General features: G+C 42.6%; 2 protein-coding genes and 1 long non-coding RNA gene across 3 annotated transcripts in view; 2 read left to right on the plus strand and 1 right to left on the minus strand.

Moving 5' to 3' along the window:
* The window catches only part of LOC143423577 (cilia- and flagella-associated protein 298), a 67,101-nt gene extending 40,598 nt beyond the window's left edge, over window positions 1-26,503 (minus strand). The window contains exons 1-5 of the mRNA XM_076895009.1: window positions 26,359-26,503; window positions 24,767-24,916; window positions 24,081-24,166; window positions 23,775-23,945; window positions 22,816-23,031 (exon numbers count right to left, since the gene is read on the minus strand). Of these exons, the coding sequence (XP_076751124.1) occupies window positions 22,816-23,031; window positions 23,775-23,945; window positions 24,081-24,166; window positions 24,767-24,916; window positions 26,359-26,497 (762 nt within the window). The 5' untranslated portion in view covers window positions 26,498-26,503. The remainder of the gene's footprint in view (window positions 1-22,815; window positions 23,032-23,774; window positions 23,946-24,080; window positions 24,167-24,766; window positions 24,917-26,358) is intronic.
* On the plus strand, window positions 3,196-3,824 carry LOC143423685 (uncharacterized). Its single transcript, XR_013101848.1, has 2 exons — window positions 3,196-3,280; window positions 3,557-3,824. It is a non-coding gene; the product is annotated as an uncharacterized LOC143423685 (long non-coding RNA).
* Window positions 8,118-16,727, plus strand: Teh4 (tipE homolog 4 phospholipid transfer protein). Its single transcript, XM_076895472.1, has 5 exons — window positions 8,118-8,393; window positions 9,279-9,489; window positions 11,896-12,350; window positions 14,332-14,629; window positions 16,305-16,727. Exons 1-5 carry the CDS (start codon window positions 8,251-8,253, stop codon window positions 16,581-16,583), a joined length of 1,386 nt encoding a protein of 461 aa, XP_076751587.1. The 5' UTR covers window positions 8,118-8,250; the 3' UTR covers window positions 16,584-16,727.
* Window positions 26,504-26,786: the final 283 nt, after the last annotated feature.

A 26,786-nucleotide genomic window follows, 5' to 3' on the forward strand; every position in this document is an offset into this window, starting at 1 on the left:
CGAAGCGCAAAAAGAAATTATGCGATGATCGAACAGTTCGACTGTTTTTCACGGGATCGTCACGACAAGGAAAGTGCTGTCGCATTTTCCGAGGCGTTCGAGAATCTACGAATCTAATTAAAAGTGTCTGCGATATTTTTACACCAAGTTTGGAACCAAACAGAGCGAAAGCTTGCGTGACGATTTCGACGTGTGATCGCGAGGCTTTTCGATATCGAGCGTAAATCATTTCGCGAGATTTTTATATACGAACGGATACAGGCTGTTCGCGAATTTACAAGGTAAAGTGGGTTGGTTGATAAAGCGGAGAGCTCAGTCTCGATCATCTACCAGTATTCGGAGAGAGAGGTTAACAGGGACGATACGACAAGGTGCGCCTTCCGAAAACGTGATAATTTTAAACGTAAGGAAACAAGTATTCAAGTGGCACGTTTTAACGCAGCATACGTTCGTAGTGAAATAAGTGATACGCTTGTGTATGTATTTGTAAGTCAGATTTACCTAGACACGGGGTAAGATGACGTTCGAAATTGACGAACCAGAGGCGATGTATAAAAGAGTAGAGCAAACGGAAAACAGAAATAAATAATTGAAAATCTTTCGATGAAATATTATTTGAAGCAATACGCGCGTACATTGCCTGCGTTCATTTCACTACTGGTTATTGCTTCGAATAATTTCGGACGCTTTCAGATGAAGCGATTGGACGAATACACACCCGGGAGTACTTATTATTCAAAATATCACGTCACCCAGAACTTCGTGTATCTGAGCTGACGATCGATCGAAATTGTGAAACGCTCGCGGGAACGAATAATCGATTCGTCGAGCGATCCGAGAATAAAATGGAAATCAAAATCCTGCGCAGGCTCGTGTCACGCGATTCCGCGTGTCGGTACGTACGTTTCAACGTTTCGACTTCGAACGTTGAACATCGACGACAAACAATTCGTATCGATGGTCGAAGTGAAGAACGTCGATCGCAGAAACAGAGGAAGCAACTATTTTCGCACGAAGAGCAGTAATGTCGGAATTGGACGCGAACGAAACGCGGGAAACGGGGAGGAAGTGGCGCGACTGCCTCCAGGATCTGTCTTCGCACCAAAAATGAAATTCGTAGGTTAAGTTTAGTCAGTAAGTTAAGTCTGTGAATATTACTTATCGATCATCGCGTCGAGATTGATACAAAGATTGTTACAAATTTTTTACGCGGACGCAGCTCGCGTCAACGGGTGAATATAGCTGCATGAAGCGCAGGTGCACGCACGCACGCGTCGCGCATAGTAGTTTGTAGCTGTAGATATCGGTTTTTCAGTTCGGTTTTTCGAAAGGGGCGAGCGAACCGCGTCCCATAAGCTGCGAAACAACGCGACTTAGCCAGGCGAGTGATTGATCCTCGATTCAACCGATCAGCAATAATTCTCTAAACTTAGAACGATTCCGAAACGAAAATCGATTTGTCCGCTGTACAGCGTGTTTCATAAGATACCAGCAATCTATCCCCGCTTGAAACTAATACAAAGTATCGGAGAATCGACTATTTTCATGCACTCTTCAATAATTTCGTGTACTGCCTTAATCATCGAAGATGCGTCCATATTTTATGAAACATCTTGTACAGGCAAAAATTGACGAACTACTCTTGCAAGATGTTTGACCAAAATTTAGTATTATTAGGCTAGATACCGACGACGATACGTTCAGTAGTGTTAATGGCTTAATTTCTAAGGTACTTTATCGGCTAATCTGGTAGCATTTAATGATGTCGTGCTCTGTAAAATCGTTCAGTCTCGATCACGGTCACGCGAATCGGATAAGCAGCGAGTTACGCGGTTGTTTCGAAGCGTTACGGGAACCACGTCGCGAGCCTGTACATCTAGAATGGTTGTGAATCCTTTACTTGGCCTTACTCTAGGCGTCCGGCATGTTGGCGCGATTCGTCTCTCGATCGCGAATGCCAACGGAGCCTGCGTTTAGGCACTCATTCCCCACTCGAAGCTTGCTAATCGATTTCCGTTGAACGCGGCGGCACCGATCGAACGACCGATCGCAGCCGCTCACCTTCGAATTAGAATCGTCGAATGGCTGTCTTCGCGAACTCTACACACTCTTGCGCCTTTCTCCGCGTCGCGTGAAACTTTTGCTCAAAGACGCTCGACTCGCGGGACGACGAGATCGCCGAATCGAATAAACGCGGGAAGGGGTTAAAAGGGGACGATCAACCTGGGCGTTTCTCGAGCAGAACTCGAGGCGTCGATCGGCAGCCAGCGTGATCCAAGCTGAGCTTTTTCGCGCGCGATGCAACGCGTGATGCAATTTCCGATGCAACACGGAGTTCGCCAGTGCGCTTTTGTCGCGCGCACAAAGGAGAGTTCGCCGATGTTGATCGCGATCGTGTCTGCACGCGTTTGCGTCGCGAGGCGTGTTAACGTCGCGCGTTATGTTATAAGGGCGCGGCCAGACGCGTGTAATGCATTGTGCAACGCAACGTGCAATGCAATTCGCTCAGGATGATGTGGAGCGTGCACACGTTCCGCTAACGGTCCGGTACGTGCGTTCGAGCTGCATTGTACGCCGTGTTGCATGTTGCGTTACACTTTTACGGATACCCGTGTACCGCGACGTGCACGGCAACGTGTAACGCAGACGAAAAACACGTGTATGCACGCACGAATGAATCGCGTTGCGTTACACGTTGGACATGGCACGCGAATGCGCTCGCAAAAAATTGCTGCGAACGCTGACCGATTGCTGTCTCCTTCGTGACGAGTAAGCGAGGTGTGCAGTCTTCGGATCGAAGCAAACTGTTTCCAGGCCACGGAACACTCTCTGATCGTCGTATCTTGCGACACCGCGCTTCAGATCAACGTACACGCGAGTATCGATAATCGTTTCGGAAATTGGAACACCAGTCGTGGACCATTGTTTCAGGAGTCCACGAGAGAAAGGCTCGTCCAACTGCAAGCACTTCCATATCTCTCATATCAGATCGGTTTAGTGCCAATTCGTTAGTCGATTAGAGTCTCACGAATGATCATCGAATTGTCTCTATTTAGAATCATCGCTCGCGGAAGAAGACGTCGATACAATTAGATAGATTATACGAAATTCTAAGGGAAAACGTGATAAATGAAAGGAAGTTCTCTCGTTCGTGAGATGGTTGAAAAAAATAGTAAGCGAGACGTTTAATGAATTCTGAATTCGTCCCGATCAACGACGAAACCGCGTGCGGAAATTGAAGAAGATGACACGGTTACAGATTAGGAAGCGGCGATTAAATGTAAAGTCTCTATTTCTATCGATACTAATGTATAATACTCTCTATCGCATGTTACTTGATCATTCTAATGTACCTGCACTTACTATAGTTACATCGATAAGCTGTTACATCAATTTTCTTCCCCTTTCTATCACTAGTTTCTTCTTATCCCTACTCTCCACGATAAACTTCTTCTACGTAGACAACAGAATTTCGTTCGTCACTTTCTTTGTATTTTTTTTTATATATATTTTCTTTCCTCTATCTAATTTATTTTTTACTTATTCTCCTTTTTAGCAACGATCCCTCATTCTCTCTACGCGATGCGAAGAAAATAGAGAACACTCTTCTAGAAAAGCCTCCCAGTTCTTTACTCGAAAATTGTTTATTTCACCGAAACAGGCGTTATTGTCCACAGCTTCGAGCGTACTATATTACAAGTCTTGAATACATTGTATATAATATATTATATATAACGTACTCGTCCTGCGATACTAACGGATTAATGTAAATAAAAGATTGTACGATTTCGTTTGAAATATACAGAAACACGTTTTCTGTTAAACGCACTCCATCTTCTGATTTAAAACATTTTCTACATTTTCCTCTCCCTCGTACTCCATATTTATAAATTACGTTCTTTACGAATTAATGATACGTTTTAAGAAAAGAGCACTGCCGTAGATAATTAATAAAGATTGCTATTACAAATATTCAAAATGATGTAATTTATCTGCGAGCGCATTTACTTTGGTGAAAGATAGCAATCAGTTGAAGAGCTTTTAAACTTCGATAAGCATTACACGTTCAATCTTTCTCGAGCTTTCGAAAATATTGCGTTACGGCAATGAAGCGTGGAATGAACACGAAACCCAACTTTCCTTGGTAATTGAAGCTATTAGAAGAGAGATATTGGATTACACAAAATGTAATTTGCAATTTTAAATATTCCAGCTTCTCTGTCTCGTCATTTTTATTTTCGTAAGTTTCTCGTGCAAGTTCTTGCTTTTCACTCGTTAAATTAATATTCCCATTAAACAAGCAAGTTTGTCAACTCATAATATATCGAGAGAATATTCAAGCACAAATTGACAGCCTCATAATACCTCTTGGAACTTTCTTAAACTGTTTAAATTGATGTAAAATTATATTGCACGCTAGTTGACGAGTTTTGGAGCTGCTTCATCGTTTACGAAATTACGTCAGAGAACGAGAAACTTATTAATGGGAGAGAACCACGGTTTTGATTGGGCGTAACAATAAAGTCCTCCAAATAGACACGCACATTATAACTAACTTCTATAGAACGGGTTTGTATACGGTGTACACAGAAATTGTTGCATATAATTAACCAAGAGGCTTAGAAATTCTTAACTAAATGCTCCTTCAAATTAATATTCACAGAAAGGATAACTTCTCTGAATACGTAGAATAGTTCCGCGCTATAAAATATTCTCAAATATAAATAAATATTCCGCAAAATAAAAATTAATCCCAAGCTATTCGCGTGTTATAAATATTTTAAAAGAACTCTAAAAGCAGGCTCGACTAACTCGATATCCCAGATTATCCAATGGTAGGATTTGGGGTGAGGATCGCGTACTAATCAAATAACTGTCGAACAATGAATAACATGCCACACATCTACTATGCTGTTGTTCCATCTTCTATACTCATACCACGTCATACGTAAAATCAACACCTACAAAAGCTACAAATTCCTATTGAAAGAGAATATAACACAATCCTCTCATGTATTTTTACACCTACGTATCCCCGCAAATTCGTATCAACCAACCAAAAACGATCGAACCACCCCCGTACCAATGATGACTAAACTCTTCAAACAAATTTCATTCTCCTATTGAATATAACGCATCATCCAATCCGTCTATATTGCCACCGATCAATCAGCTTATCAGAGGGAAGTCGTATTCGCGTGGTTTTTAAGCGCAGACCAGCGACAGAGCCGGTTTCGAGACGCATTTGGAACATTCGAGCGGGCGAAGTCGGCTGCTCCCCTTTGCGAAGGAAAAACATCGGATAGCCCCCATAAACGCGAGCGGAGCACGGTGCTCCAGGGCGCAAGCTCGGCATGGGGGAGCTTGCGAGCCATACACTCGACGAGCAGCCTTGTTTTCAAACAGTCGTCCGGATTGCATGGGTGCCTCGCGATCGTCCGTCGCCGTGCAGACCGGAGGGGTTCTCGTTCTCCTCGCCGATGTCAACGCACCGCAGGAAGCAATGACATCCGGGAAAATGGATGGAAACGAAGCTGCGATCGGTCTGTCCAGTTATTGACTGCTTTTTCTGTCGACCGTACGAAAGCACACCGGACGAGGCCGCGAGAGGATCGCGCTGCTATCGATATATACATCGTGCAATATCGCCGCACGATTGCGTTCCTCCGAGGAACTTGGTACAAGTGAATTTCGACACAGTGTTGGATCGAGGTTCGTCTCCAGGTTTTACTGTCAGTGATCTTTACGACTCGCGCTGATTCCAAAGATACTTCAGGTACGCACGGTTTCATTTTAAATACCACTACCTCTCTTCAGTTTATTTGGAGTATTTTAAGATAACGAAGATCGATCGATTTTTTTTTTTTTGTTAAATGAAAGAAAAAAGTGATATTTAGACTATACGCCCACGATTGGTAGCACCGATGGCATTTAGCGAAACTGTTGGTGGCCTTAAAGGTGAAACACGTCGATCGTATAGCGAACGCGTTGAATACTAAACGTTTGCATAATGCCATTCGTATGTGCGGAGGACATGTCGCGGGAACTAGGTTTGTAGCATAGAAATCATTTCTTCCTGTCATATCTACGATATTTTACATTTCGAAACAGTACTATGGAAACTTAAAAACGAAGAATCTATTACTGCCCGTTTCTCTTCTCCACGTTTCACTCTCTAACAGGTGTTGTATCACTATCATTTGATTTTACATTTTTCTGGAGTACCGTATACATCGTTCTTTGTACGAGAACTTCCACTAAAACTTTTAGTACCAAAGCACTCTGCTAAGAAAATATTTAAAAAAAAGCTATCGTTACACCAGCCATTACCATGCTATACTTGGCTCAGTAAATATGTCCTCGTGCTCGCAATCCAACATTGATTCGCTCGCTCTTCGAATTCCCTTTGAAGCCAACTTAAACATCGCAGGTTCGTCTTCGTGAGAATTTTCAAGAAGCCGTACAAAGCTCGCGTTTACTACAACTCGAAAGTTTCCCCGAATCGATAGGCATTATTCTCGAACGGCCGTTAAGCGATCGCCCCTTGCACGGTAATGGGATTACGAGTATCTAATTGCACGTCATCCGGCGAAGTGCACCTGTTTATAGTGTCGCTGTACCTAATGAAGTTAAAACACGGTAATTACCTCAAGTGCATTTAGCTTGATACGCGAATAGCTTCAAGTATAATAAGTCGACGAGGAAAACGTACGAAGGCGTCCAGGAGAAGAGGTTAAAATTGTCAGACCCTCGAGACAGAGAGTGATCGATAATCGGTTACGATCGTACATCATACTTGTCTACATTACTGCTCAAGATCAGATTATTTTCGATCCCGCATTATTTAACGGAAAACTCTTCTTTTCTAATTTCTTTTATCAGCAAAATCATAAATACCAGTTGTACTCCTTTCGACATTACTCGTACTCGACATTATTATTATCCTATTTATTATCCTTTCACCCCAAGAAGGTGAATCGATAATTTCTACGACTTGTTCAATTGCAAGGATTCGTAGGAACGATGAGTCAAAAATCGATTCTCCGAAAAGGCCATCACGATATGATTCCTTAACGAGGGGCCGCGTGTATGCCTATAAGCGGCTAGAAGAGAGCTTTTAACGAAGTCGTTCAATCGATACAGAGTTTCCAACCTGTGCGGTTGTGCTAAATGAATCGTTCGAATCTACTCGAGATCGTTCCCCTTTTTTCGCGCCTCCATTTCACGGTCGAGCAACTTTTCAATTTTTGACGGTCCCGCGTCGAAGACGCGTCAGGAGGATACGCGTGATTCGAGCCAGGGTTCGATCGCGTGTCAGTATTCGGACCCTCGTATGAAATCAGCCACCTTACATAACCGGAAAATCGATGTTCCGCGTGACCTTTCGTACCCCGGTTGATATCGTTTGATCAAGGCTGAGCAGCCTCTTTCTTTCTTCTTTCGCTTCGAGAAAGTCACCCGCCGAACGCACGGTCGATCTGTTTGCCCAGGAATTTTCTCTGAAAGAAACTAAACAGTCCCGAGTGCTCGTCCTTAACTCGGTTACGTGGAATTTTTACAACGCGTCAGAAACTCGAGGATCGACCCGTATTTCCCCGAGAATAATGTTTGCGCTCATCCGGCGAGACACCTGTTGTGAAGCGCACTCGAGCCTGCAAAATTCAACAGCCGCGGCGAGTTTCTTGAAGAATAATACATAGCCTCGGAGACCGTACGTTGAGTAATACCCTTAAGGATACTTCATCTACTTTCTTGCTCGATTTGCGTGGAAATAAGGACCAATTAACTAGCTAATCGATGTAAAATAAAAATTGATCATGCTGCAAGTTTTATTTTATCCCTATGTTCCGAGCCACGTCCCTGCGTCCCTGAAATAATTAATATCATTATTAAATCTTTGGAAATGATATCGCGCCTTCGGATATTTGTCGCAGGACGTATTTCATTTATCAACGAATCAAAGTTAGTTTAATCTGTCGCGTTTCTATTTCAGAAGGCCCAGAGCAAATAGACACTGTCCTCGATCGACACGAAACACCGCGAAAGGCTCGGTGGATTCTGGTAAAATATGCGTCGATGACGAACAGAGCTTCCTCGTCGAGAGAAACGATACGAGAAAAACCGACGGATCTTGAGGTGGATCACGAACTTGACGAGAAGGGACTTAGTTTAATCCTGTTCAGAAATTACCGCTGAAGCACTCTGCTAGCGAAGGAAAGTAAGGACTGGCGATTCGATTGGTCGCTCGCGATGGGGCGGAAGCACAAGCGTCGTCTGATACCGGAACAGGACCGCAGGATATGCGGCAGCATTTGCTTCTGCCAATTCACCATTGTCATCAGCTGCGTGGCGTTGGTGTATCTGAGCGTGGCGATCTACATGCCATCCCACAGGTAAATGACAAGGCTGCATCGATTAATCGACCAAGGCCAATAGTAATTAAGTTAGCGCTCGTCCGACCTTAATTTCCTCGGAGATCTATAACCTGCGGTGTATAAACCTGCCTTCAGGGCGACTCTATCTCTAATGTACCGATGAAAAGTTTTCTCGATCGCTTATCGTCGAGAGCGGGAAATATTGCGTCCATAGCGTCGTTTCGGATTTATCTATTCATGGGTACCAGATGATGGATTATCCAATCTGATTTTCATCTCTATTCATGACACCAGACGATGAATTGTCCTCGAATGTTCAATGAATTATGGCTTGAGCAATCTTCCACGTCGATATCGTTATTTTTATACGAAATTGCGAATGTGATTCTTACATCGAAGTGAAGCGTGCTCTGTTTGTTGTCGAATGCAAAACGTAATTTCTCTCAGTCGTAAAAGTCTCACTAGATGCATATACAGCTCCGCGAAGGCCGATGCAATTTGTAACTACGATTTGTTACCCGATAATGGGATTACGTACGTAGCGATAGATTGTTACGTGTCGATTTCACGATTCAAAGAGCTTTCGGCTACCAACGTTCTTATGGTCTTCGAGACGGTATAAATTTTACATTGAAATCGAGTTCGTGGACTCCTATGGTATTTGTAAATTACGAGAGTCGCGAACGCATAGCTCTTTTCTACAGACGTTCGTTTTTATTTCCTGTTCACTTTCCGAAAGGTATTTTTTAATTACTCGAGGCCGTACAGAAACGAGATCGCGGATATCGTTTCGGTTATCAACAGATTGATCAACGCGCGGACGTGGGATATCACGGTCTGATTATGCGAAATTCAAACCGCCCACGACGAAATATTAACGAAGCCGACGTAATTAATTTCCAGGGCCTTTCACGCTGGTATCGATCCGGATCCGGTTATGTGCCAAACGATTGATACCACCTTAACTAATAATTGCGGCTGGGCGAGTTGCGGGGAGTGGTGCTTGACGAGAACCACCGGATTCTGCCCTCAAATCCACGCAACGGTGAGAAGGAACGGCACGGACGTCGTCTTTGAAAACTGCACGAAATTCAACAGCATATCCTGTCCACAGGTGAACGATTTATTTCTCTCTTTTTAAAGTCCACCCTTTAAAAATTAAGGGGATCCGTCTATTGCGAAAGGAAGTGTTTTTACGGTGCCTTTGAAGCGAAACCGTTGATAGATTTGACCAACGAAACATAAAACTGAACGGAATAGCGTGCAAGGGGAATAAGATCGTATATAGTCAGACACGTTTTACGGCCAACTTTACATGATCCTCTAGCTCGCAACGTTTGCGCTATAAATACATTACTGTCAGTAAAAATTATTCATACGAATGGACAATTGTTACGTGCACCTAAAATTGTGTCAACAATTGCAATTTTTTATTTAGGCGCATTTTTTATATGTCTATTACATCGCGGTCTGATTTAAATGGTGCGCATCGTGTGCACAGCGACGTGTTGATAAAATAAAATTACTATTACTACAGTGGTAACGCGTTCAATATTCAAGCGGATACAATAAATATCTCCAGTTGTGCACCACACGGGGGGGGTAAATGGAAATTGAGTTGCTCGAGCACGTTCTAGACCTCTTTTAAGAGGCGAAACGCGAGTTATGTAAATATTCTGCCGCGTGTTTTCTGAATTTTTCACATCGATATCGACTTTCCCATCGAAACCGACGATGCGCCCAGGTGTAATATTTTTCCATGCCACTGCTATAAACGCAACGGCCCGAATAGGTAAACGGCTTTCATTGGAGAGCACCCTATGCCGTTTGTCTCCCATGGGAGATGCGCCGTGGAATAAATTTCATCCCTATGAACTTTCCAACGATATTCCCGTGCAGGATCGCACGGTAAAACGAGTGTCACGGATGAACGTAAAGTGGTCTGACGATAATCGCGATAGATTTCACGGCGGAAAACAAATTTCCATCAGTCTAATCGATGGCGTCGAAGCATGGCGAAATGTTTTCCAACGTCGCGTATCTTACTTCCTTTTTTTCCCTCTTTTTTCCTTATTTTTCCGCTTGCATTTTTTACACGTAATTACGAAACCGCAGTTACCGTTATCTCTTGTATCGAGCGTCAGGCGATACGACCTCCATTTTTCCGCTTTTCAGCCAACCCACGATACCACGGAAACGATCAAATTGCACGCCACAGGAGCTTTAAGCAGCAGTCACTGGTGGTCACCCTAGACGTTCCCCATTATCGGTGGTGCTCGAGTTTCAGAATTTTATTTCACCCTGTCAATTGCAGTCATTCGCTCCTTCACCACCACTTACTGTTCAACCAATCGGAATGGTATCGCGTCTCGCGCGAGAAATAACTTGTGGGATCGTTTGTCGATAATCGCGGTAGTGTATTGTGTCACGGAATTTCCATGTCTCCGGGATACGAAGCTCGATATCAGCGATTTTAAATTAATTAAGGTTACATTAGCAGACTCGAGCGAAAAATCCTGTTGCACTAAAGAGCTGGAGAACAAGATCGTTTTAACGCGACTCTCTTATTATCTACGATGGACACTTTCGTTAATACGTTCGAACACGGAAGGGTTGATACAAAAAATTATTGCGCCTGAGTAGACCCACTCGTCGAGCCTTTTCTGAGAAGGTCACGCAAGAAGAAGAAACAGGGAAACGCCGTTGTGAGCAAGGGACAAACGAAGTAGTTAATCATTGGGCTGACTCGAAACGCAATTACTTAGGTTTCTCGGTCGCATAACGCGTCAAACGTACCGCGTCCGCTGTTCTTGCGGATGTTCTTCAATCAAACCGAGTCCCCGTGCGAAACACGGACAACATTACCAAGTTATGCTGATATAATTAGCATGCCACGGTCGGTTACTTTGTCGTGGCAACCTCGTTCCCTGCTACGTAACACTTCCGATCGGATTCACTGTATTCAATTACCTTCTAATGGCGTGTCCTGTTCCCGTGCCACACCTTTTATCGATTAACTTCACTTTACGCATCGTAATTCAAAACTAAGCCACTGTTCGCGGTTTCGTAGCAGCTTTCGAAAGTGGCGGATAAAATATTCACCGTTTCTACGCGATCGTAACTTCTCGATAGCGTAGGATCTGTTTCGTTTAGGGCTCGATTAGAACGCGACACGGAATAATGAGGGTAGTCCTAGAAATAGACGTCAATCATACTTCCAGACATTAGAAAGTGACGTCAGACGGTGGGATATAAATGACTCTCGAGGGAGGTTCTCGAAAATAGGGACGAACGCGTTGCGTGACTTTTATACACGAACAAGCGGCTACAGATAAAAACATCTTGTACGATAATTAACTAAGACATCGACACGCACGCACATCCAACGTTACATTTTCCGATGATAGTGAAAAATTTAATTATACCGACTGCTCTGCCGCAGGACAATTTCCTCGTCGAAACGGTTACTCCACTCCGCTAATTGGAACACGAGAAACTGTCACGCGTGTATGTTTTCTAGGTAAACATCGGATCGTTGAAGAAATACAATTGCAACAACGGTAGCGAGTGCAGCGTGCTCTCGGGGGTGTTCAACTGCAGTCTTGGCCACTGCGCCAACATAAGCGAGCTGATGTTGTGCCATTACAAGGCCGACGGCATCGTCGTCGACAGCGAGAAGGACAACGTGAAGCTGAACGGCTTCTTCAGCTGTCAGAACTCGAGGTGCACGAAAATCAAGAATCCCTTCAGCTGCGACCGTTATTGCCCCAACATCGCCACTGCGGACGTGAACGTGTTCCTGATGCAGGACGACAACGTGATCACCGCGAGATGCGAGCGGGGCCTGGCCTTAAACAAAGCGAACGGGAATCTGCCAGGCGAGAGGCTAACCACGCCTGTGAAACTCTGGGACGACCAAAACGGAAGCATCGTCGCCAGCTGTTTGGCGGTCACCAAAGAGCGGGACACCGTCAGGTAGACGCTCGTTAATTAATTTTAATCGCCAGTCGACTAATTGGTAGGAATTTTAACGCTCGTTTTTACCGCGAACGGAGTTTCGTTGGGAAATGGGAGCATGGACGCTTTGTATTCCGAGAGAGAAACGAGGCAGCAACTTTTATAGGTTTGCCACCCTTATAAATGCACCACTTATCAGGCTTCGGTTAGAAATACGACTCCTTTACAATTAGTAGCTGTTTTCGCGAAGAAACGTTCTTGAAAACGAGCCACCTTCGCTACATTAAAGTTCCAATTCGGTATAATTTGTATAGTAAAAACGTCGAGATAATGGTTAAACGAAGCTACCGTGGCAAAATGGATTAAAACGAGACCGTCTCGAGGTAATCGCATTAGATCCACCTGCCGCGAAATTCAACAATAAATTACTCGATACTTTCGGCTGGTAGGTTGATGAAAAAAGAATTTTAAATCCACCGAGGGTAACTCTGGAAAAATTCTAGGGAACGTTATCATAAATTCCTCCCCTGATTTACAGCTTCGATACACCTGATTAACCTCTTCGCCACGCTCACCCCTCGGGGAGACAAAACGAAACGAAACAGAGAAGAGCCAATAACAATCCCTCGCGCTAAATTTCAATCAGCCTGAATAGCTTCGGAGATAGAACCCAATTCCGATCCAACTTGAATACGCGCAGCAACTTCGTAGCTCGAGATAATGGTGAATCAAACTGTTGCATAGCGTTCCGTTGCTCGTTCAGTCGATAACCATTAGTGACGTCAATGCACCGCGCGGCTAAGATCGTGAATGCAAACCCGCCGCGGAGGGTTGTGCAACGCCTTCGAGTTGGCTGGAGAACAGTCTGCCGGCGTAATTAAGATGTCAGAGAGAGCCAACGGTCGCCATGTATCTGTGTTATTATACGGCGAATGGGTTTGGCGTGTTAACCCGGCACGATTCGAGCTGGTCACGAGGGAAGCGCTTGGAGGAGGAGGACGCGTTGCGTCGCGACGAGGTCAACGATTTCTTGGGGCCAAATGGCCTGGCTTCTATCCTTTCTTGGTATCTTCTCCCCTTCGCTCGTGACAATTCGCAGGTTCTTGAAGAGATGAGCTTCGAGATACGAGGAGAGCTACGCGATAGCCTGACGAAAGCTGTCTACGATATTTTCTATCGATTGTGAACGCACGCTAACATCGCATCAAAACACGTGGCTGAGGATCATCGATAATTTAACGATAGCTATGGATGCATCGATAATATCGTTCAAATGTCGACGAGGCGAATACGAATAAAGTAGTAAACGCTACTGGGTTGTACGTAACATTTTAACACCATCGACGTTTCTTGGTCATATTCTGATTACCATTTCCACGTATCCTCCTCCGTTGAGTCTACAAGACACCGATAAGGGTATTACCATGGCAACCATTGATCTTGCGGCCCCGACCACCCCGATTCACCCCTATCTCCGAGTTTTTCTGGCTCGTGTGTTTCTTGCGCGTTCCTTTTATACCGATATTTCATCCGTTTCCTCGTTTTATGTCTGCGAACGTTCCCGTTGAGGCCGGGGGTGCCTGAAACGGTCGACGAACGAAAGGCTCGAGCGAAAGCGGGGGATGCTTCCTTGCGCGGAACGCCGATGGAGAACAGTCGTTTCGAAAGTTGTATGTCTAAGCTTTCGTGGCCGAGGGTAGCGAGATTTCTTTCTCGAGACGTGTTTACCAAAAGATATTTTATTGGAAGAGACAGGGGAGGATATTCGATATCTCTGTTTGCAATAGTATTCTTATTTGTTAGCAACTTGTTTTGACTTCGAAACGTAACCAGAGAATAAAAGGTACATATAGTGGAAAGAAAGGGAAATAGAATTGAAATAAAAATTTCTTCTTCAAAATTTCTCCACGAATTTGCAGAGCAATAACTCACGAGACGTCGCGAATTAAGTCTACAGACACGTCGTTTCATAAGTGGTACTTTCGTTTCTGCTCCTTAGGACACAGGATTGCGTTAACGGCACCCTGTTAAAGGATATCACGGTTCCCGAACCACACGTCAACTTTACGAGCTTTTTAAATATATACGAGAAGAGCTTGCAATACCCGGTGGACGCCACGAACGTCTACGTCCCAGCGCAACGATCGCTCACGATCTACAACACTTCCCGTCTCTACATAAACCTCGAGGGTTGCGTCAACACGCTCAAGGGAGAGTGTAAAGATTTCCTGCTCAGTCACGGCCGAGATGGCGACAATCAAACGGCGCAGAGTAGATATCCCTGTTATTATAACAAGGTACGACATTTCCTGGAATATCTCATTTCACCCTTAATTTAAATGAAGCTAAATCTTCACTTTACATTATGCATTTGCAAAAAACTTTGTTCTTGCATGACCTTTTGTTACGTCTAAATGCCAGCTTTACGTATGGCGATACGCGGAAAAGAGATTTTCGAGAACAAAAAAATAAGCGAACAAGGCAGAAAATTGTTTCCCCTGCAACCGTCAGTGTCTCTATTTCAACGATACTTTTGTTCTCGACAAAAGCTTTGTAAAGGAAGCGAAATAAAGTGCTACCAGGATCGTGTCATCGGAGCAACAGGATGATTTCATTAACAGGCCAACACGACGCGCTTTCGGCTTTGTTAGTCAACTTTCCAATTCAATTACTCCATTCTTGCCGGAGTATGTTTCAATTCGTTCAAGCTTTGCAACTTTCAGCAACGGAGAAAATGAAATTTTGCAAAAAGGACAATTTCATTACGCGATATGGAACGGGAGTACCTCCCGAAGTTCTGTTTCGCGTTAAATTTCATGATTGTACCGCGAATGTAAATGTTCAAATACGTCGATCGAGCAATAAGTTTTTCTTTAATTGGATTTTCTGTGGAATAATTATTTCGTTAGAGAGTGTCGAGTAGAAACTTTTAACGACCGGTTCCTCTCCTCTTCTACTATTACGAATTAAATTAAGGAGATCGATATGCTACGCTGCATACTGTTATTTTGTAGCTCCTCGTTTCGTGTAAATACAACATTATTTTAAACACGTCAATTTGACATACACATTTCGTTTGTTAAAACACCGTAAGCGTTCGAATATATTCGTAAACCACTGTATCGGATTTTCAACGGAGAACCGTGAGAGTGGATCGCGAGCGTATATTTTATTCATCGTCCAGTATTTCACGCACGATCCAGTTGTCGGAATAACTTCAGCCAGCCAATTCGAACATTTTCGTTGTTGTTGACTCGATGAAAAGGGCTAATGCAAAATAAATTGAAAATAATCCTTGCACTCGCAACAATATAATTGACAGTAAAGAACAAAGCTGAATATTGCTAGCGATGTTTAAAGTTAATCATATTCATGAGAGAATTTTAATTTCCATAATTATATTTCGGAAATTTCATCCGAATCCATATTAAAATAATTCCAGAGTTCTTTAAAAACGCGAACTTTTACAGCGTTGGTAGAAAGAAATACGTTCAGCTGAATTAAACTTTATTCCCTGGACAATACTTCCCTTTGGAAGAAAAACAGAACAAATGTAAAGAAACCACAGATACTACCGCACAGGAAATTCCAGGAAAAGGCTATTTCACTTGTCATCAACCGCTGGTAACCCAAATCTAAAATTTCCTAACCATTTTTTCTCGTTATTATTCCCTTCTACACTTTCGAAATGTCACTTCGGTATCCCGCTCTCATCTCTCTTTTTCCCTTTCACATTTCCAATAAAAGGATACAAAAAATACACGTGCGAATCGTACAACGGAATCAAACGAAACAGAATTGCAATCGCAATTATTAAATTTGTCGAACACGTAATTTCCATCTACGAGAAACGCGAGTCGCGTTGTCCTCCGCTCCCTCGTACCCACCCCCGATTCGCAGCCACGAGCTACCACTTCTGATATTTCCCGCGCGGCCTCTAACCCCTGTGCGATCGTGCGCGATTTGTTTCAGAACAACTCGTTCCTCGTCGTGGCACGGTTCGACCTGAACAAGACGCGGACGGAATTGCTGATCGCGATCATAGTGCCATCCGCCCTGTTCGTGATCAGCCTGACGACGTTGGTCGTGATTACGCGGTCTGTCCAGGTGGGCGACGACGCCAAGATGCGTTGCAGGTACTGCGTCGACAAGCAGGAAGTCGAGGGCGAGGACGAGGGTCTCGTCGAGGCGACGCCCTCCTCGTCTCAAGGCCAGATGCCGGAGAACGAGACGAAGAACGCGGCGCTTTAGCAGTTTAAGCCACCCGGGACGAACACGGTGCTGCGTTACGAGAGAGTGCCGTTGATCGACACCGACGAAGCTGAGGATTCCTTCTGAATCGACGCTGAGAGTTCGCTTCGTGATTTAAATTTCAGTGAACTTCGACGGATGCCACGAGAGAGCTACGAAGGCTCGAGGCTAACTGTGTTTTTCGCGTGGAATCTCGATACGGGGATCGATGGCGAGAGTCGTAACGATGGTTTTGCGTTAAAAAATAAAAAAAAAAATGAGAACCCTTGTCCTTTGTGGTATAATAAAAAAGTGTGTGCATGTGTGTAATCGTGTACCTTTCGTGCGCAACTGAGTGATGATAGTTTCAACGGAAACGCTGAAGGTACACACGTACTCGGAATGTAAACTGTACTTAATCGTGCAAACGCTTCAGCTGTATCGCACTGTCTACGAAGCCGACTGAACGCTTTCAGCTAACGATTAATCGCTATATTTTTGCAACGAAGTATCCGCGAATGACTGTTCGATGTATCGTGGAAATTTCATGGAGCTTCAAAATGTCGCGTGTACGGGTCTAGTAGTAGTCGCAGGAAGGGGAGCGCGTGTAGCTCGTTATTGTAATTGACCACAGGTTGGAAATAGAGGAAGCGAAGACTGATTTTTCTTTCGGTGAGTATAATCATTTTATCACACGTTGTAGCTAACGAATCGCAAGGCGTGGTTATTTCAGTTCGATATCGGTGTGTCGAATAACGAAATTGGCGAACGCCATTTGTGACGAGCGTTCTTTTCGCGCACTTTCCGCAAGAGCGCACAACGAAATGTGTTCTGTACTGAATATTTTATTGTTTTCGATATTATTCGGTCGTTGTAAGATAAGGAAATAAAATCAGAAGGGACACGACGATGCAGCACAAATGTTTCTAATGGATAAGAGATTTTTACTCGTCGAGTGTACAACAATTTCAAGTAATTACGATTAAAATGGATCTGAGGCTGTCTTCCCGGTGGAGAGAGTATGGATATTAAAGAAAAGCTGAGCGTTTCGCAAGTCACCCACATTAGGGGCCAAAATAATTGAATAATTGTCTGAACGTTTATATACATTCCATGTCTATATCTTGACCTAATATCACCGATGCCTTCAACAATTTGCGACTACATCGACTAATCGAGCTAACGAAACGACGTTCAATCTACAGGGCAAATGGAAAGTCAATATTTAGTTTAACGATGTTATATTTCCTACATTATACGAAATGTCGCTGCATATATTTTCTTTTCCTTTTTTAACTTATCGTAGTATGATGAATTAGAAAAAGATGTACGGTGTGTTTTAAAATGTGACAAACGGTGACTTCTCATTCCCCTTGTGTGTGCTAAGATGATACTTAAAACATTCACTCAGAGATTCTAAGCGTCTCTACTCAAGAAAGTATGTACCTTTTAATTCAGATTCGGCGATGCAAAGTCATTTTATAAAATTACTAACAATAAGATCGCTACGAAGACTCGACTCAACCACTCGATATAATTAAAAGTCACAATGAAACGAGGAAAGTTCGAATTAGATGTTCAATATACAGTTTTCATAAGCCTACAACGTATACAATATTTGGACCCTACGTGTGTGATAAATATTTAAGAAATGTTTAAATATATCTTGTATAAAAGAGACAAAACGAAGAAATTCGGATGAAACTGGCAGCAACTCGTATAATTACTAACAGTAAGTTGCGAGGCCGTACATGTTTCTCAGCGTGAGTAAAGTAAATAAAAAAAATAAATATCGCGACGCTTTTCGTGTATAGAAGATAGATTAGAAAAAGGATGTTCGTTCCGTAGAAGTTATTCGTTAGGTTTCCAGTTTTCGAGCGTACACAGAAACCGATTTAACCTCGGTTGATTCTCGAGTTTCGACCGTCAACGAACGTATTTCACACTAACAGTGTTATAAAGTAAAATGTGTAGCATAAGGGAGTAACAAATACCGGTAATCATCGTTAATGCATAGTATGTATCATCCGAAACGCTACAACTGCCTATAAAAGGAGGAATCGCGGTACCATTTTTTTTATGTCATCTACTTTAATTGAAATTTCGAAAAATTTAAAGTTACAACTGAAAATAGCCTGTACTCGTTTCATCGTCGAACGTATAAAAGTGAACTTTATTTTTTCGCACTGTATGCCATTTGATAATAAATGGTAACGATTACCATTGAACGATGCCATTACTTCGCGAGCATGAAACTTTCTCTTCATAAAACAAGTGTAAATATAACATGTACATTGATCAAGAATGGGGGTGGTAGTTGTTGCGTGAATAAGTGTGTCATTCAACAGTTGCTGCAACTCGTGGTTACACAAGTAATGCGTTTAAATAATTAATCGATCTGTTGTAATATTCAGAACCATTGCAGCTACTATCGCATCGAGATGTCGTCGCAATAATTTCGTATCAGATGATCAAATACGACGTTACTTTCTTCACTTAATTAAATTTCTCTACTCTTTAAGAAAGCATTAGTTCAAGCATAATTTCGCTCTTAATCTTCACGTCTCGTAAGTAACGTAGATCATAAGCTAATATACGATACACAGAAATGAATATTGATTTTTTTTTTTTAATACAGTGTACATGTACAAAAGTACGACAAGCCGCATACTGCGATAAAACCAGCAGTTACATACATTTTTAAACCCCTCACGTTCTATGTGCCTTCTTCCGTTTACGCTAAAGCCGATAAACTATAATCACTCGTGTCTTCGAATGGCGTAACTCTTTCGCTACGAGCCTCCGCGAATCGATAAGTATTCTTATCAAAGAATAGCCTCGTCGTTAACTTCGCAGGGAACAAATACGGAAAGCAAGAATTTAAATAGAGTATAAATATATACGACCAGTGGACGAAATCAACTCTCGATAAAACGGGCGCAAATATTTTTACGATGCATTAAATTGAACAGCGAAAGGGTTAAGTGAATTGCGTCTGAAATGTAACAAGTCCAAATCAAACGAAGTGTTCACTGTTGAGGCGGGTTTCTAAACAAATTTCGTGTATTTTACTGTTCCAATATGAGGATAATCTCAACGCGTGTACTACCCTTAATAGCTTCACCCTTGCGAATGGATTCTCGCTTGTAAACGATGAAATAATTCAACCAAAGGGAAGCTCGACTGAAACGTCGCAACAGTGATAACTCTACGATGCGAGGACGTGAATGCTTCGAAATCTCTGAATGGAGGTCTTGTACTTGTACGACCAAATGGTATATATTTGTGTTATATCCGTTTATCGTCTGAATATATTTGTAACAACGTATAATATGTATATGTATGAGGATAATGCAACTTACATGTGACGTTTATAATAAAATAATTGTTTACCAAATGTCCGCCTTTCCGTTGCCTTACCTGTTGCACAGCGCGTTACATCGCAACGCAGAAATGTCACCGTTCGTTCTTTATTCAGGTACGAAGGGAATGGCGCATTTAAAACGTAAATTAAACTCTTCTTAATACGCGCAACGTGAAATCGTTATTAAAGAAACCATTTCTTCGCACCACGATGGGAAAGGAACGTGCGTGCGCGTCGAGTGGACGCACGCGATTCAACTGCTTTAGATTTGTACGCGTAATCAGGGCAAACGCTGCGTGAGAAGATGAATCTTCCGAGTTTAATAATTAATTTGTACGACTAATAATTTTCAATTTCCTGGTACACAACTTTGCGATACTTTGTTAATTTTTAACGATGCTCCAAAGGTACATAGTACCAGAAGGAAAATGAATTGCGTGTCTCGCTGTACTTCAGATCGAGGACACGTTCGAAAGAAGCTACGGGGTGTGAGGGAGCAGAGCGATCGCGAATTATGATACGCACTAGCAGGAGGATTTACATTTCTTCGTTATTGCTGTAGTTTGACGATTGAATTTTCTATCGAACGTAATGAAAGTAAAAATAGGAAAAGATTTCTGTACGTTGATTAATTTCTATAACGAATGGCCTACATAGTCGTCAACGAATGTCCTACTTCGAACATTCGCAAAATTCGATGGTCAAATCCAACATTAATTATAAACCTATCGCTGTAGCGAAAAAGGAAACAAAATTCAATTCCATTGATAGCCATCAATATCGAAAGTAGGTCGAGATCGAGTACGCCCTCGTTTACGACTGTTGAATCAACGTGTCAGCTGGGCGAACAATTTTTGTTAACACGTTTCAATTTGTATTCAAACTGCAAATATTTATCACTGTAATAGTTAATACAGAAACAAGTTTTTCATTAAAAAAAAAAGAAGCTTTACGCTAGATAAAATGCGAACCTTCGTTAACCTTCCACGAAGGGTTGAAAGCGCGAGATCGATACGCTAGCGTAATCAGACCTTGATAATACATCTAGACATATAGTTACCTACGCTCTAACGATTACGCAAAAGAACAAATTGCCTCTTTTCACGCCGCTGCAAAAACACGTTGACATTTTAAACGTGATAATACAATTGAAAGCGAAGTTTACGCGATATCAGTCATTACTTTGTAAAGTAAAATGTTGCAGATCAGTGTGATTTAATAACAAAGTAACTCGAAAGCATTTCGATATTTATCGTGTCACAGAAATTATTGTTCTTCTATTAAATATTTCTTGCCCCGTTGCTTATTTAACTTGATATTAATAAGTCAGAAGAGCTTTCACCCGTTGAAGATAATTTATAAGCCTTAAATAACAATGCCCATTCTTTCTGTTCTACTTCTGCACCCACGATTCCTTTATCCACTACTACCAAGGATCCTTTATTTCGCCAAGATACCAGCCAACTTTCCAAGGCAATTTTTAATATCGTCCTCCTACTATCTCCACCCTTCTCCGCGATTATTCTGGCCAGAAACGCGACCGCATGAATTTACTAACGATGAAAAAAATTCCTTTTAATAAGCACGATTTACCGAGTCTGAAATACGGAATATCCTCATTTGCACAATTTTAATTATCGCGTTGAATATTTCGTTCTCGAATTGGAGCCTGATTAAAAACTCAAGCAGAGCGAAATTCGTGATACTACGAAGGAAGAGTTCTATTATCGATAGGGCTACAGTTGAACGCACCCCGTAACACAAATGGAAATCACGCGATTATGGCTGTTGATCGATAGCAGAAGTAGAAGAATCGTTTGACGAGTTCGTTCAACTGACCCGAATATATCCTCCAAGCATGAAAACCAACCAGTTCCAACGAAACTTTATTATTTATTGCGTTCATCAAGTTTAACCACGCGACCACTACTCTTTGTCTGAATGATAATTCTGACATGTCTAGAACAATAAATTATCGACATATGAATATCGAATGGCTTGGTCGGCTAATAATTTTGAAGTAACTGGTAGCAGTTTTCGCGGAGGGATATTGAAACAAATATTTATCGGTCATTAAAATTATAACGATACATAAACGCGATACGAAGACGAGCCGATTGGATATCTCAAAACACGCATTTCGTATTCATTATTCTACGAGGTGTATCTGAAACGAATTAACCTACTTTAAAAAGAACGTTCAGGGATGTTCGTGATCGATATTAAAATGTACGCGTTATCGTATCTGAGCGCGTACATCAATGATGTTCGCCAATACTGTTATGCGAGCTAACCAAATACTATAATATTGACGAATAAACGTTCAATATAATACACTATGCGTGTAAAATCTCTGGTAACAATTAATTAAATGAGATATTCATCTCTATTTAACTGGAAACACTTGCATGCTGGAAATGCAAACTTCACGTGGAGATTATTTATAAAATAATAAGGCAAACATTTCGAAGGTGCGTTTATACGCTTTATATTCGCACATTTAACGTTGTAAAATAATCAATGAAAAATGGTAAAAGAAAATACCTACTAACCAGCAGTAGGGAAATATATGTATCACTCACTGTCAGTAAATACTTAAATTAATTTGCAAAATATAAGTGAAAGACAGTTTTCTTCTCGACAATTTCACATATTAAAAACAATAGTTATATCTATCGTTTCAATACTAAATTGTAACCATCACTGTTAGTTAAATGTTCATACTAATATATATAATCTGAAGTAGAGTCAATTTTAATTATAACTTAAAGTTTCTCTTGCGAATTTTAATTCGTATTATATTTAAAAGATGTGTATCAACTTTATATGTCAATTCACGGATACGACTAGAAGAAAACTACTTTACCAGGAAGTGAAAACTTGGCTTACCTTGAGTTGTTCCTGTCGTTTGTAGGCGTGCAGCATTAGTTGTTTTCGTTCGTCCTCCGACATTAATGGTTCACGAGCGGGTTTCCCGGCTCCTCTTTTCTGCAGCTTCACGATGATCTTCGTCTTCTCGTTCATCCCCAGATAATCCTTTAATTTCTTCCCGGGCAATAACTCTTTCCCTGAGAACCACAGTTGCGCCAGTTGGACGTCGACAACCTGCGATCAAAAATGGTCAATCGTTAATTTTTAATCAATTTCAATCAATCGATCGATTACAAGAGACATCGATGCTTACATCTTACGTATCGAATAGAAGCTGTATCGTTCCATTGAATTATTAAAATATTACTTTTCGTCCACGTAGAGTACGCTATAATCGATATTTATGAAGTAATTAAAACGCGAAGCAAACGCGCGGAGGTAAGGTGCTGTGGTTTATATTATTCAAGGGTAAAGTTACAGTAGTATGATGTAAATGAAAGATAGAAACGAATGCCACTGTTAGAACGCGAGTATATCGCATTTCAAACGCAAGAATGAAAGAAAATTTGATTTCGAAAATGCGAGGAGCCGCGACGATCTTACCTCGGTGCCGTCTGTAGCGCGACTGTCCTAGAGCGGTCACTCGCACGCATTTACAAATTCGCTCGAGGCTCGACTATCTGCGACTCTATTCGGGAATTTGTTTGCATAGCTCGATTCTAAGAAATACGTATTCTTATCTAGACGAACGTAGTTGTCTTGTACGTTCGTGGAATGGTAACAATACAATACACTAAATTCTTAATACACTTACAACATGCGTATTATAAACTATATAGTTACTATATAGTATTAAATTTAATATATTTAATATATTTAATAAATTCATTTGCAAACAGAACTGTACAACTCAAGAAATATTACCATTATAAATTAGATCACGTTTAATTCTCGACGAAATGAATAATAAAAATTACCTCGAGCGACGCCTGGGTCCCACTCAGATCCTCAGTATTCTCGAATTCCTGCCGAATAATGTCATGGGGCGGAAGTCCCATCGGATAAACGATCGTCACCGCGCCCCTCAGTACATCCAACGCCTCTTGCACTATTTTCTGAGTCATCGGTTTGTCTTGCGCCACCAACTTCTACGAGAAGCAAAACGACGCGGCAAATATATTAGCAGGGGCAGCTCGTTGCAAAAATGAGAAAATCTATCTTTGGTCCGATAAAAATGAGGAAACGGGGAACACACACACACACACACGCAGCGGAGAAATTACCTTCGAAACCATAGCTCGAGCCTCCTCGATCGTTTTATTCAAGACCTCCTGCATCTTCGCATTAGGCTGTCTGCCGTTCCTGCGGCCTGAAACATGGAAACTGCTCAGGAACATACCGCTGGCGGGACCGGCGAGCAATTAATGCAACGATTACAAGCCCATTCGTAGGGAGAAAAATCGTGCCCGAGCCAATTCCTCGCCGGCATTGTGCACTCCATTCCCGATAGCCGTGCATTTGCATGCGCTCTAAGCGCGGCTGTGCGAGATCCGCATAAAACAAACTGCATCGTTAGCCCCTTCCACGCCACGAAAGCGAAGTCTCCTTGTATACAGGGTGTTGAAAACATGCTCTTATGAGACGTACAGGGGATCATAAAAAAGGTCGCGACGCTGGAAAATATTAAAAAAAATAAAGGAACCTACCATTAACGTAGAAATACGAAACCTGTACCTCGTTTGTATCACAAAAGAACTAAATCGCATTTGAAATGTTGAATTTCATACGACTCATACGCGACTATAAAATAAACTAACTAGAAGTAAATGTGGGGGCTAATAAAAAGGACATCGACGCTTTTTCAACCTTGAATCCCACTCCTTTCATATTTTTCGCGAAACACCGATGGAACGCCCTGCGCACAGGAGACCAGGCCCACTCTCTCATTTCTTAATATGGTCCCACGTACCGATAACATCCTTGTTAAAGGTCCATCCGCCCATCGGTACGCACTTCTCGCCCCACTCGTCCTTGAGCTTGAGCTCCTCTACCTGATCGTCGGTGAGGCCCATCATGTCATGGGGCAGCATGGTGCCGTGCTTGGCCAGCTCCTCGATCTCTATTTTTCAGGGACAAGGGGGCCCCGGTTAAGCGTAATTATTACCCCACCGCGACGTGTGACTAATATCACACGGCGGTCAGGATGGATGGGTTCATAAACTCGGCCCTCGACTTCTTATTACGCGGTGTTATTGCGAGCCGCTGGTGAGGGCCTTGCGCCCGCGAGATAATCGTTAATGGATTTCTCGCGTTAGCGCATTGATCGTACGAGGACTTTTGGAAAGGCACTTCGAAAACGTTGGAAAAATGCTCGATATTCGACGCGGGGCTCGCGCGAACGCCCCATCCGGCTCTGCGATCATTCATCGCTTCGGAAACGTATGCAATTATCCTTCGTGGAAGTCGAGCGCGTTAATTGATCGTAAACTGTTAGCTCTTTTTTATTCTCGGACCCGCGCGGAGGGTCCCCAACGGTGGTTCTTATTGAACACTTCTCCGCGTGCTTTTATTTTCGTACTTTATCGCAGACGTAAAAATTCCGAGTATCTTATTACCAATTTTGTTGCTCAACGCGGCCTGTACTTTAACGCGGGCGCGTGTACATATATCCATCGAGACGAGAATTATTGGGACCGGGAGAATTTTCGCCGGTGTGCCTTTTTGGAGCAAGATCTTAATACGGCGAGATCTTGATGGCACCGCGAGATTAAGCGGGTACCGAGGCTGATATAATGCCTGGCGAGTAAATGAGTTGCGAAAGAATTTTCCTGCGGATCGCTTTTCACGCGGGCAACGTCTCGAACGTGTAATTGGATTAATGGCGGAATCGAGGAATAAATGAAGGGATGCGTAAATCGTTATCGGCGACGAAATCGTTGGCATTCGAACGGCCTACGGGTGATGCCTGATAAAATCGTGCATGTTCGGTTCGCATGGGCCGTTATACGCGCGTGAAAAATAAAAAGGTCGTGAAAACGGTAATAATGCGTTGCACGCCGTTACCTTCGGACAACTCGAGCCGCTGAAGACATGAATCGGTTCTGAAGGATTCGAATAATTGGGCAGAAAATACCGATCTTTTACTTCTTCCTTTTTCCCGTCCGCTTAAAAATTTTACTGTGCGTCAATAAACACCCGTGGAGATTCGAACTATCAACAAAGTTGCGTGATTTTTAAATGGACCGAACAGGTAGTGAAACAACTTAGCAAAGTCTAGAAAGGCGTCCCTTCCTCTCGGAGAACACGTTTTCCAAACTGGTTGACATGATTTCTCAGAAGTTAATGAGCCAATTAACGTCGATAATGTGTACACCTTTCTCCGGCGTCCCTGTCAGAATTACATGGATATTTACAATGTAACGAAGTTAAAAAGTAGCGTTTTTAAAGTAACTGTTCCCGGACGAAGTGCAACTTTCCAGCGATCCATTCGCAGCGCCGTTAAATGTCACCTGCCCCGGACATTTCTTTTCACCTGAGCAGGAAACGAGGTGCGATCGTTACCGTAACATATTCTTGAGATCTTCAGCCGGCCGTTGTAAATGATAGCGATGTCGTATATAACGTCTTCAACGCGAGCATCCACGTGTGTGTCGTACAGGAATTGGCTCTCCTCGCCTTTCTTCACGTGCATCCGGACCATTCTGCTGGGAGGCTTTAAACAAAGCGTACACGATCAGCTTCGGCTACTATTACCGTACGTCGCTTCATTCTTTTTATGGAAAACTGGAAGCGTGTAAATGAAATCTCGTCAAACGACATTGTTACGCGAGCAAAGGGTGCAACGGACCTACGTTGCCTTTAATGGCACTGTCTACAAGCTACGATCGCTCGAATTCTGGCTCAACGTTGCAAACTAAATAGCGAGAGTACTAGGAGAAGGGTTACCTTTTAATGTGGGTTAATCGAATCGAAACGCACGGTATTTCGAG

This window comes from Xylocopa sonorina, chromosome 5, assembly GCF_050948175.1.
Source record: "Xylocopa sonorina isolate GNS202 chromosome 5, iyXylSono1_principal, whole genome shotgun sequence".
Classification (NCBI taxonomy): domain Eukaryota; kingdom Metazoa; phylum Arthropoda; class Insecta; order Hymenoptera; family Apidae; genus Xylocopa; species Xylocopa sonorina.